This window comes from Triturus cristatus, chromosome 3_1 (genome assembly GCF_964204655.1).
Source record: "Triturus cristatus chromosome 3_1, aTriCri1.1, whole genome shotgun sequence".
In the NCBI taxonomy this organism is placed as follows: Eukaryota; Metazoa; Chordata; class Amphibia; order Caudata; family Salamandridae; genus Triturus; species Triturus cristatus.
The window spans coordinates 514,134,189-514,147,855 of NC_140583.1; the positions used below are offsets into that span (position 1 = coordinate 514,134,189).

At 49.4% G+C, this 13,667-nt stretch overlaps 1 protein-coding gene across 3 annotated transcripts in view; it reads left to right on the forward strand.

Annotated features, from left to right (window-relative positions):
- The window catches only part of LOC146860512 (aminopeptidase N-like), an 832,137-nt gene that overhangs the window by 497,220 nt on the left and 321,250 nt on the right, over nucleotides 1-13,667 (forward strand). For all 3 annotated transcript variants that reach the window (XM_085644423.1, XM_085644424.1, XM_085644425.1), the window contains one exon: nucleotides 8,987-9,078. In XM_085644423.1, coding sequence (XP_085500549.1) covers nucleotides 8,987-9,078 — 92 coding nt within the window. The remainder of the gene's footprint in view (nucleotides 1-8,986; nucleotides 9,079-13,667) is intronic.

A 13,667-nucleotide genomic window follows, 5' to 3' on the forward strand; every position in this document is an offset into this window, starting at 1 on the left:
AATGTAAAAAGAAAAAAAAATAGTTTGCACCCCTAAAATTTTGCGCCCGAGGCCACAGACCCTTTGGCCCCCCTCCCCCACTTTACGCCACTGCATAGGCCTGTTCTGTGCCTGAACAATACTAACATCAGGATCACAGTACAGCCCAAGGTTATTAACGTAGATTTCTGGTTGGTACAAGAGTCACATTTAGAACTTGGGGTGTTGGTTTCAAAGTTGGTGGTCTAGTGGTTTAGTAGTTTTACACCCACAACCACTAGACACATCTCGCTAAGGTTTGAAAAGTATCTAACTAGATGACATTCTGGGAGCAGCAACTCAAGTAAACATTGTTCTTTGATCCACAGGCGAAATAGGAAAGCATCATTGATGAAATGGTTCAGAGCACCGTATTGCACACATTCACAAAGCCTAAATGAAAAGGCCCCACTCCTAGGAGACGTTAATGTAGCATTAAGTAGCTAACGAAGCTACATTAACAAGTTTTGCCTACATAAATATGTCTGGGTTTATTGTGTGGACGTATGCAGTATAAGCACATTAAAGTAAGAGAATAAACAAGCGTCCTATAATGAAGGCTCCGTTGCCTTTGATTCTGTCCTGATTTTGTTTCTAGGCCACTTGGAGGCCACGGGCAAGTAGCTTGCTTTCATCATAGCCCTGCTTTAGTTTCTATGATATAGAAAGAAAGGAAGAACAATAATGAAGGTTCCCTTGCCACGTGACCTTCTTTTTCCATGGAAACAAAAAGAGGACTGTATTGAAGGCAAGGGAGCCTTCAGTGAAGCCCACCTTTAGTTTCTATGAAATGAAAAAATAGCCATCCTTTTGGCACTTTGTAGAAGATGCCTGAATGGAAGGATGGGTGTGAGCAATGACAGGGGCCTGGGCCCGAGGTGAACAAGAAACACACCAGGGAAAGAGGAAGGAACAGTCAGAAAGACACAAGAGGATGACAGGCTGGGGATGAGGAGCCACCAGAGAAAAGGCAGGAACAGTATCGAGGGATACAATAAGGAATTAGCACACAAAGGAAAGAGGTAGGGATCGTAGAATGAGTCGGGGTAGCAAGCAGCAAAGATGAGCATGAAGACATTAGAGTGGGACACATGGGAGGGAACCATCAGGAGCGAACAGAGAGAGCTATAATTGAAAATAACTCCATCATACTGTTCAGTGCAAGCACTGAAAGTGGAAAGACACAACATGACAACCAATCGCATCAGAAGAAAGAAGAATACTCTTTGGGAGAAGCACACCTGGGATTAACAAAGTATCAAGCCAATGACTGAAAGACACAGGTCTAAAAAAGTCAATGGCTGCGGGGTAAGCCACAGGTCCACTGAAAGTATATTGCACACAAGAACTCTTTTGACAGCTATTCTATCAAAAAACAGACCTCAAAAAACGAATGCACCCTCCTAGCATCATAGTGCTCAATTTTAGGTCTCGCCTGACCCAGCGCATGCGCTGATCTGGCGAGACTTTTTGTGAGGGCTCAAAAAATGCTACCATGGCCAGCCTAGAGCTACAGCGACCCTTTCATGTTTCGTTCAAAGAACATCAAACATCAAAGAACATGTTGTTGTGTTAATGCTTTGCTGAGCCTGTTCGATTTGCTTTCTCTTTCCACAAACTCGATGTTTGTGTTCCTTTATTTTGAGATGCTTTTAGTATTACTGTTTTGTGACTTTAAGAAGATTAAGGAAATGTTACTGTGAAACTGGACAACGTTCACAGTGTTTATTTCTGATCACAGGGGCTGCTTCATGTCCGTTGCACCATTCAGGGAGTCCTTTCGTTGGCACTTTCATGATTACATGCTGAGGAAGCTGGAAGCTTTTGGCACATTCTCTTTAAAAGCACAGCATGTTGGCGATTAGACCTATGTAGCGCTTTAGATCTCAAAGCCCGATGGTGGGTGCAGCAGTTACAACTCATGAAATATGGGGTGCAACTCACAAGGAGGGGGCAGGTTTGAGTGCACATTGGCTGCAATCGAACTCTTAAGATGATGGGCTGTGTGTATCCATTATCAGCACTCAGTCTTCGCTAAGTGATCTTGTTTGTTTTGTTGTTGTGTTAATGCTTTGCTGTGCCCGTTTGACTTACAACGTGCATTCTCTTTCCACAAACTCGATGTCTATGTTCCTTCATTTTGAGATGCTTTTAGTATTACTGTCACACACACAACCACAACCACACACACAACCACAAACACACGCACAACCACAACCACACACACAACCACACACACACACAACCACACACACAATCACACATACAACCACACACACAACCACACACATCCACACAACCACACACATGCACACAACCACACACACAACCACACCCACAACCACACACGCAACCACACACATAACCACACACACAACGACACACACACAACAACACACAACCCCACACAACCACACACACAACCCCACACACAACCACAACCACACACACACCCACAACCACACACACACAACCACACCCAACCACACACACAACCACACACAACCACACACCCAAACACACACAACCACCCACAACCACACACAACCACACACACACACAACTACACACACAACCACACACACAACCACACAAACAACCATACACACACAACCACACCGACACAACCATAACCACACCCAACCACAGCCACACACACACAGCCACACAGCCACAACCACACACAAACCACAACCACACACACAACCACAAACACAACCACACACACACAACCACAACCACACACACAACCACAACCACAAACACAACCATACACAACCACAACCACACACACACAACCACACACAACCACACACACAACCACACCCACAACCACACCCACAACCACACACACACAACCCCACACACACAACCCCACACACACAACCACACCCAACCACACACCCAACCACAACCACACACACACAACCACACATACAACCACACACACACAACCACACACACAACCACACACAACCACACCCACAACCACAGACACACCCACAACCACACACACAAACACAACTACACACACAACCACACACAACCACACACACAACCACACACACACAACCACAACCACACACACACACAACCACAACCTCACCCAACCACACAACCACACCCACAACCACAACCACACACACAACCACACACAACCGCACACACACAACCACACACAACCAAACCCCTCACATACAACCACACACAACCACAACCACACACACAACCACACACAACCACACACACAACCACACACATAACCACACACCCCCAACCACAACCACACAGCCACAACCACACACACAACCACACACACACACAACCACACACACACAACCACACAAACACAACACACACACACAGCACACACAACCACACACACACAACCACACACACAACCACACACACACAACCACACACAACCGCACACACCCAACCACACACACCCGCACACAACCACACACAACTACAACCACACACACACACAACCACACACACAACCACACACACAACCACACATACAACCACACACACAACCACACACAACCACAACCACACCCACAACCACACACCCACATCCACACACAACCACAACCACACACACAACCACACACAACCGCACACACACACAACCACACACACAACCACACACAACCACAACCACACACACACAACCACAACCACACACACAACCACACACAACCACACACACAACCACACAACCACACACACAACCACACGCAAATACACACACAACCACACACATAACCACACACCCACAACCAAACACACAACCACAACCACACACACAACCACACACACACAACCACACACACACACAACCACACACACACAATACACACAACCACACACACAACCACACACACACAACCACACACACACACAAATGCACACACAACCACACACACACAACCACACACACACACACACAACCACGCACAACAGCGCACACACACACCCACACACACAACTGCACACAACCACACACCCACAACCACACACACACAACCACACACACAACCACACACAACCACAACCACACACACAACCACACACAACCACAACCACACACACACAACCACACACACAACCACACATAGACAACTACAACCACACACACACACACACACAACCACACACACAACCACACACAACCACACATGTAACCACACACACCCAACCACAACCACACACACAGACACAACCACACACACACAACCACACACACACAACCACACACACAACCACACATACAACCACACTCACACAACCACATGCACAACCACACACACACAACCACACACACAACCACACACAACACCACACACACATCCACACACACACAACCACACAACCGCACACACACACAACCATACACATACAACCACACACACAACCACACATACAACCACACACACGACCACATGCACACACACAACCACAAGCACACACAACCACACACACAACCACACAACTGCACCGAAAACTGCACCCACACAACCACAAACACAACCACGCACACACAACCACACAGAACCACAACCAACCGTACATACACAACCACACACAACCACACACACACAACCACACACACAACCACACACACAACCACACAAACAACCATACACACACAACCACACCGACACAACCATAACCACACCCAACCACAGCCACACACACACAGCCACACAGCCACAACCACACACAAACCACAACCACACACACAACCACAAACACAACCACACACACACAACCACAACCACACACACAACCACAACCACAAACACAACCATACACAACCACAACCACACACACACAACCACACACAACCACACACACAACCACACCCACAACCACACCCACAACCACACACACACAACCCCACACACACAACCCCACACACACAACCACACACAACCACACACCCAACCACAACCACACACACACAACCACACATACAACCACACACACACAACCACACACACAACCACACACAACCACACCCACAACCACAGACACACCCACAACCACACACACAAACACAACTACACACACAACCACACACAACCACACACACAACCACACACACACAACCACAACCACACACACACACAACCACAACCTCACCCAACCACACAACCACACCCACAACCACAACCACACACACAACCACACACAACCGCACACACACAACCACACACAACCAAACCCCTCACATACAACCACACACAACCACAACCACACACACAACCACACACAACCACACACACAACCACACACATAACCACACACCCCCAACCACAACCACACAGCCACAACCACACACACAACCACACACACACACAACCACACACACACAACCACACAAACACAACACACACACACAGCACACACAACCACACACACACAACCACACACACAACCACACACACACAACCACACACAACCGCACACACCCAACCACACACACCCGCACACAACCACACACAACTACAACCACACACACACACAACCACACACACAACCACACACACAACCACACATACAACCACACACACAACCACACACAACCACAACCACACCCACAACCACACACCCACAACCACACACAACCACAACCACACACACAACCACACACAACCGCACACACACACAACCACACACACAACCACACACAACCACAACCACACACACACAACCACAACCACACACACAACCACACACAACCACACACACAACCACACAACCACACACACAACCACACGCAAATACACACACAACCACACACATAACCACACACCCACAACCACACACACAACCACAACCACACACACAACCACACACACACAACCACACACACACACAACCACACACACACAATACACACAACCACACACACAACCACACACACACAACCACACACACACACAAATGCACACACAACCACACACACACAACCACACACACACACACACAACCACGCACAACAGCGCACACACACACCCACACACACAACTGCACACAACCACACACCCACAACCACACACACACAACCACACACACAACCACACACAACCACAACCACACACACAACCACACACAACCACAACCACACACACACAACCACACACACAACCACACACAGACAACTACAACCACACACACACACACACACACACAACCACACACACAACCACACACAACCACACATGTAACCACACACACCCAACCACAACCACACACACAGACACAACCACACACACACAACCACACACACACAACCACACACACAACCACACATACAACCACACTCACACAACCACATGCACAACCACACACACACAACCACACACACAACCACACACAACACCACACACACATCCACACACACACAACCACACAACCGCACACACACACAACCATACACATACAACCACACACACAACCACACATACAACCACACACACGACCACATGCACACACACAACCACAAGCACACACAACCACACACACAACCACACAACTGCACCGAAAACTGCACCCACACAACCACAAACACAACCACGCACACACAACCACACAGAACCACAACCAACCGTACATACACAACCACACACAACCACACACACACAACCACACACACAACCACACACACAACCGCACACACACACAACCACACACACAACCACACACAACCACAACCACACACACACAACCACACACAACCACAACCACACACACAACCACACAACCACACACACAACCACACGCAAATACACACACAACCACACACATAACCACACACCCACAACCACGCACACAACCACAACCACACACACAACCACACACACACAACCACACACACACACAACCACACACACACAATACACACAACCACACACACAACCACACACACACAACCACACACACACACACAAACGCACACACAACCACACACACACAACCACACACACACACACACACACAACCACGCACAACAGCACACACACACCCACACACACAACTGCACACAACCACACACCCACAACCACACACACACAACCACACACACAACCACACACAACCACAACCACACACACAACCACACACAACCACAACCACACACACACAACCACACACACAACCACACACAGACAACTACAACCACACACACACACACACAACCACACATGTAACCACACACACCCAACCACAACCACACACACAAACACAACCACACACACAACCACACACACACAACCACACACACACAACCACACACACAACCACACATACAACCACACACACACAACCACATGCACAACCACACACACACAACCACACACACAACCACACACAACACCATACACACATCCACACACACACACAACCACACAACCGCACACACACACAACCATACACATACAACCACACACACAACCACACATACAACCACACACATGACCACATGCACACACACAACCACAAGCACACACAACCACACACACAACCACACACACACAACCACATACACAACCACACACACAACCACACCCAACCACACACACAACCCCACAACTGCACCGAAAACTGCACCCACACAACCACAAACACAACCACGCACACACAACCACACAGAACCACAACCAACCGTACATACACAACCACACACAACCACACACACACAACCACACACACAACCACACACAACAATACATCCACACACACACAACCGCACCTGCACCCACAACCGCACCCACACCCACAACCACACCCACACCCACACCCACAACCACAACCACACACACACAACCACACACACACAACCACACACACACCACACACACACCACCACACACGACCACACACACACAACCACACACACAACCACGCACACAGCCACCCACAACCACACACACACACAACCACACACACAACCACACCCACAACCACACACACACCCACAACCACACACACAACCACAACTACACACACAACCACAACTACACACACAACCACACACACAACCACACACACAACCACACACACACACATAACCACACACACACAACCACACACAACCACATACAACCACACACACACCCACACATACAACCACACACACAACCATACACACAAACACACACACACACAACCACACACACACACACAACCACACACACAACCACACACACAACCACACACAACCACACACACAATGACACACACAACCACACCCAACCACACATCCACACACACCCACAACTACACCCGCACCCACAACTGCACCCACACCCACACACAACCACACACACAACCACACACACAACCACACACACAAGCACAACCACAACCACAAGCACACACACAACCACACACACAACCACACACACACACACACACAGACACACAACCACACACAACCACACACAACCGCACACACACAACCACACACAACCATACATCCACACACACACCCACACCCACACCCACAACTGCACCCACACCCACAACCACACCCATAAACACAACCACACACACCCAACCACACCCAACCACACACACCCAACCACACACACACAACCACACACACACAACCACACACAAACACACACACACAACCACACACACACACACAACCACACACACACAACCACACCAAGCATTGGCATAGCCAATAGGTCTCGCCTTTTGGACCTTATAAGTCTTTTGCCATGCACCAGTCGATGTGGTTTCACCAAGCATATTGTGCTGCATAACTAAGTACTTAGAAGGTCCTAAAAGCAAGACCTATTGGCTATGCCAATGCTTGTTTCACTAGTATCAGAGGCATTGATTATTTTCCTGCACATGTGATAGCTGCAAAGTCGCTCACAACACCTGTGCAGTTAAACTACATTAAATTAGTATTGCTAACTATATATTTTGTTTTTCTCTGAAACAGAAGTATCTCAAGAAACAGGTACAACCATTGTTCCAGCATTTTAAAAGGTTAACAAATAACTGGACAGTGCTCCCGGATGGGCCGAAGGCACAGTAAGTTTTGTGATAGAAATGTTTGTTTTCTCACAATTGGGGTCTTATAGGCTCGTATAGTGTACTCATTACTGTACCAGAAAAACTGGATTTTTGGACTCTACAATGTGCGGGTGAGGGCTGACCCCAGTTAATGTGGATGCATTTGGGGGGGAGGGGTTAGGATCAGGCAGAGCTGAGAGCACGCTTGCCTACCTGTCAGAAGAGTACATTTTATTATCTATTTATTTCTGCCATATGGCTTGTTTCTGCTTGGTTCTGCATCATGCCCTGGATTAACACCTTCCACTGTCTCCCGATACACTCAGCGACACTAACCTTGCACCTCGACATGGACTGACATATATTCTTTGCAAATCAATGACACAGCAATCAGCCTGTGGGCTGGACTCTTCCCCTTCCAAGTAACTTGTCAATTTCAAATAACCCTCGGCTGGCCCTCGATGGGGCAACATTGAAAGTGGTGTCTGCATGGTCCAAGACTAAGACAGCTTTAACACTACCCTGAACGTGAATAATACAAACTAATACACTCAGATGTGTCATGTCCATGATTAATCAAGTATGAAAGCCTGGATGAATGTAGGGGCAGTGTTTCCTCCTCAAGTCCATGTTGCTCATGTCGTGGTACTTGAGTCACAGGGTGCATCCCTGGATCATGGTGGTACATATCTGACACCAAAAGAAGGCCTGTTGTCAACTGTAGATCACAAATGACAGCCTATGTGTGATCATTCTGGACACAATTGAAAGGCTGATGAGTGGAATTCCGTACTATCTTTGACACACAGAAATGGCATTTCGAAAACGTGACACCCCAAACAGCCTCTCTGTATAGAGGTGACACACCCACCATCTATTTTCAAATCAGGAGACTGTTGGCACTACATGTTGCACTTACACTTGTCAGAGTGACGTGCCTGTACAGAGGAGTGACATGCACTAAGAAATGTGTGTTGGAATGAATTTATTTGCACATGCTGTGCCTGTGGTCATTTAAGACTGTCCCATGATTGCTAAAGACTCTGACAATGTGACGTGCTAATGTGAAGAAATTGGCAATGATGATGTTCCCACAGGCTATTCCGGCTGTGGCTGCAGTGGGGTGGGGTCCACCTGCCTCATCTTCCTCATCATCGTCCGGTGCATCTGGCACTTGTATCCATGGGGCATTGGTGGGTACACATATGTTGTGCAACACACAACATGCAACGATCATCTTGCACATGATGTCTGGGCTGTAGAGGAGCCTTCCACCTATGATATCCAGGTACCTGAAACATGACTTCAATACGCCAAATGTGCTTTCCACGATGCCCCTGGTGCGTTTGGTGGCCACATTGTACAGCCTCTGGGCCTGTGTGTTCGGGGCTCGGAGGGGTGTCATCATCCAAGGGCAGAGTGCATATCCTTGGTCACCTGTGACAGTGCAGAGAGACATGAGTCAATAGTTGGTTCTGCATAATGGGTTGGCAGGCTCACTGGTTCACTGGTGTGTGATATGTGTGACTTAGTGATTCCTGTTTGACATGCACTGCTTGTAGCAAATGAGAGGCATCACTGTGTATTACGTAGCATCACTGCTGCTCCTCCCTCCGCCCGAGCTCATTTACTAGTGTGAGCTGCACGGTTGCACCACTTGCACTCCTACGACACATCATTGTCCTGCCTGTCTGCACATGTCCACAAGCCTGAGAACGACACTGTGATGTTGTGCATTGAAGGTGGGCAGCCACGTGTGTGTAGGCCTATGGTGAGGCCTATGGTGAGGATAGGGCAGACACAGATGTGGAGTTCATGGCTGACTGAACTCGCGATGTGGTTAGGGGTGGACCTTTGGCTCATGATGCGGTAATAACGACACACACAGCAGTTGGCATGAATGATCCCTGACCCCGAGCGTGCTTGCGCGCCCTTATTTACACCTTCGTCTCAGCCCGCAATCCGGGGGCATTCTACATTGCAACATTGGCTATTGCGGGACGGGTGGCGCCGACACTACAACAGAGACACACGCATTGGTTACATCATTGGCATGCCCAATACTTTACCACGGCCAGAGCAACGGGTTGATGAACCACACCCCTACGTCGGACTGCTGTATGCCAGTCCATCTCCGCTTATGCATACAGGGGGGTACGACGCAGCTACATGTCCCAGGACTACCTCACTGCCTGTGGGGACATGATTTCGTCCGCTGTACACAGCTCAATGTAATGTGGTAGGGCCTGGGGCCCTCATGCATACATATTGAGCACACGGACACACCTATATAGTTTGTGGAACTGGCTACGGGCACGTGTGCCCAGCCCCTTTTATTGCCAGGGTCACATGACCAGTGACGCCTGCGCTGGATGGGTGTGGGGTGATTGTCAGCCAGCCCTCAGGGAGTGGTTGGGGCTGGCAAGAACTACAACAGTGATCAGACAATCAGAAGTTCAAAGTTCAAACAGCAAGGGTCCCTGACTTGAGCGGCACAAAGTTAGTGGCCCCGGAGGTACCACGGCCGGCACAGGCACACCGCCAAGTGATGGTGATTTGCATGATCAAGACTCGGTGACCTACTTGACCGCAGTGTAGGCTGGTGGAGTACATCAACGGGAAAGGAGTGCTGGGTGCCTGTGTCGCAAAGGCTGTGATGGTCTGAGGAGGCTGCCAAGGTCGCGGGCCTTGGGCTTGGAGCTTGCACAGGCACGTGGTGGGCCCTGTTTGACACACGCCGGTGTCGGCAGGTGAGCGGTGTGGCCTGGTTGCGCAGGGGCGGCCAAAACGGGTCTGGGGACCTGGGGCCTGGGGTGCAGCAGGCGCACATGTTCGCAGGCACCGTCGCTTATAGCGTCGGCTTCGTGGTGGGCTGTGAGAAGCTTCCCTGGCAGACACGTTGGCCATTGCAGAAGAGAATCATGCCCAGATCAATGGGCTTTTTATCCACACCCATACGCTGGCCTGGCGTACACTGGGCCAGACCTCTCCACTCACGCTTACAAGGGGGAGATGTAACAAGCTACATTTCCGCGATCTTCCCCACTGCCTAGGGTAACATGGTTGCATCCACTGTTCACTACACTCCAGACACCAGCAGTGAATTTCGACATGAGCATGTCTGTGGTCTGGATACTACAGTCTGGCCAGCACATCCACACCACACTTGTCATTGTGTACATTCTCATTCGTGTGTCACTTGCCTCCTGCGCAAATGCCTGGTTCTCACCTTTCCACACATTCTGCTGTTGTGTGGCTAAGGTGCCATGCCGCTTGTGCCTTGTGTACATGGCTAACCAAGGTTACCACAGTAAGTTGTGCTGTCGTGTCTGGTAGGTGGGCATGTTGTTTGGCATGATGTATGTGAGTTTGCGACGTGTGCATTCCCAGAGTGGTGAGTTGCATGATTGTGGAGTTGAGTTGTGTGGTGTGTTCATTTGGTACTTACCAACGAGAAATCATTTTGCGTAGGTGCCAGCCTCAAAGTGCTGGTTGATGATGGAGTGTCGGAAGATGTAGGAATCATGCACACTGCCTGGGTAGATGGCGATGACATTGGTGAAGAGTCCCCAGTGGTCCACTATTGCCTGCACATTGATGGAATGAGTGTGCTTTCTGTTGCGATGATTGTGTGCTGTGTCGGCAGGGGGCACAAGTAGGACATGTGTGCAGTCAATTTCCCCCAACACATGCAGGAAGCCTGCTATGGTGTAGCAGGTTTGCTTGGTCTCCAGCTGCTCCTCGCGCAGTGTGGGGGAAGTAAAGGTACTGGGGTACTAAGCTGATGATGGCATCCAGGACAGGTGTGAGGAACTTGGATAGGGCTGGCTGTGAGACTCCTCCGACTCTGGCGGTTGTTGGTTGGAAGGTACCAGAGGCCAACAAGTGCTGCACAGCCAGCAGCTTTGTCTGAGGTGGGATGTTGGTTGTCCGCTGTGTTTTTACCGTCAGCCTGTGGGCAATGATGGTCAGGATGCGGAGGATGGTTGTACTTTTGAGCCTGTAGTGGGCAATGACATTCTCTGGTGTTAAGTCTGTGAGGCTGGTGTTTTTTCTGAAGGTCTGCTGTCTTTGTCTGTGCTGCCTCTGAGGTAGTCTGGGGGGGCAGGGGTGTCCGGGGGGGTGGTGGTGGGCTTCGGGGTGGTGGCAGTGGTTGTTTTGGCCCTATAGGGGCTCCGAGCTGCATGATCAGTAGCTCCATGGCATCTGTTGATCTTCAGGTGTGGCTCTGGGCTGGGCTCTCTTTTATGGTGCAGGTTGTCATCCGACTTTACACCAGGTAAGAGCAGGTGTTAAATCTCTGCTGCTAACGCGCCTTATTGCCTGTTTTGTGATCTTATGGCTGATCTCGCTGGTCGTTGAGAATGTTGCGAAGAGGTGTTGTCTCGGGTTTTTGCACGGGAACGCCTACTCTGCATCTCATTCGCGTTAGTTGCCGGGGTCATCGGTGGCGATGTTGTTTGCGGCTGCTATCGCAGGAAAACTGGTGATATCGGCTGTTAGCACATGCTTGTGAATAGGGCGATGACTTTATCACCACTTTGGCTGTGATAAAGTGCTGATAACTCGGCGATAAGTCCTTGAGAATATGCTCCTATGCTCCATGG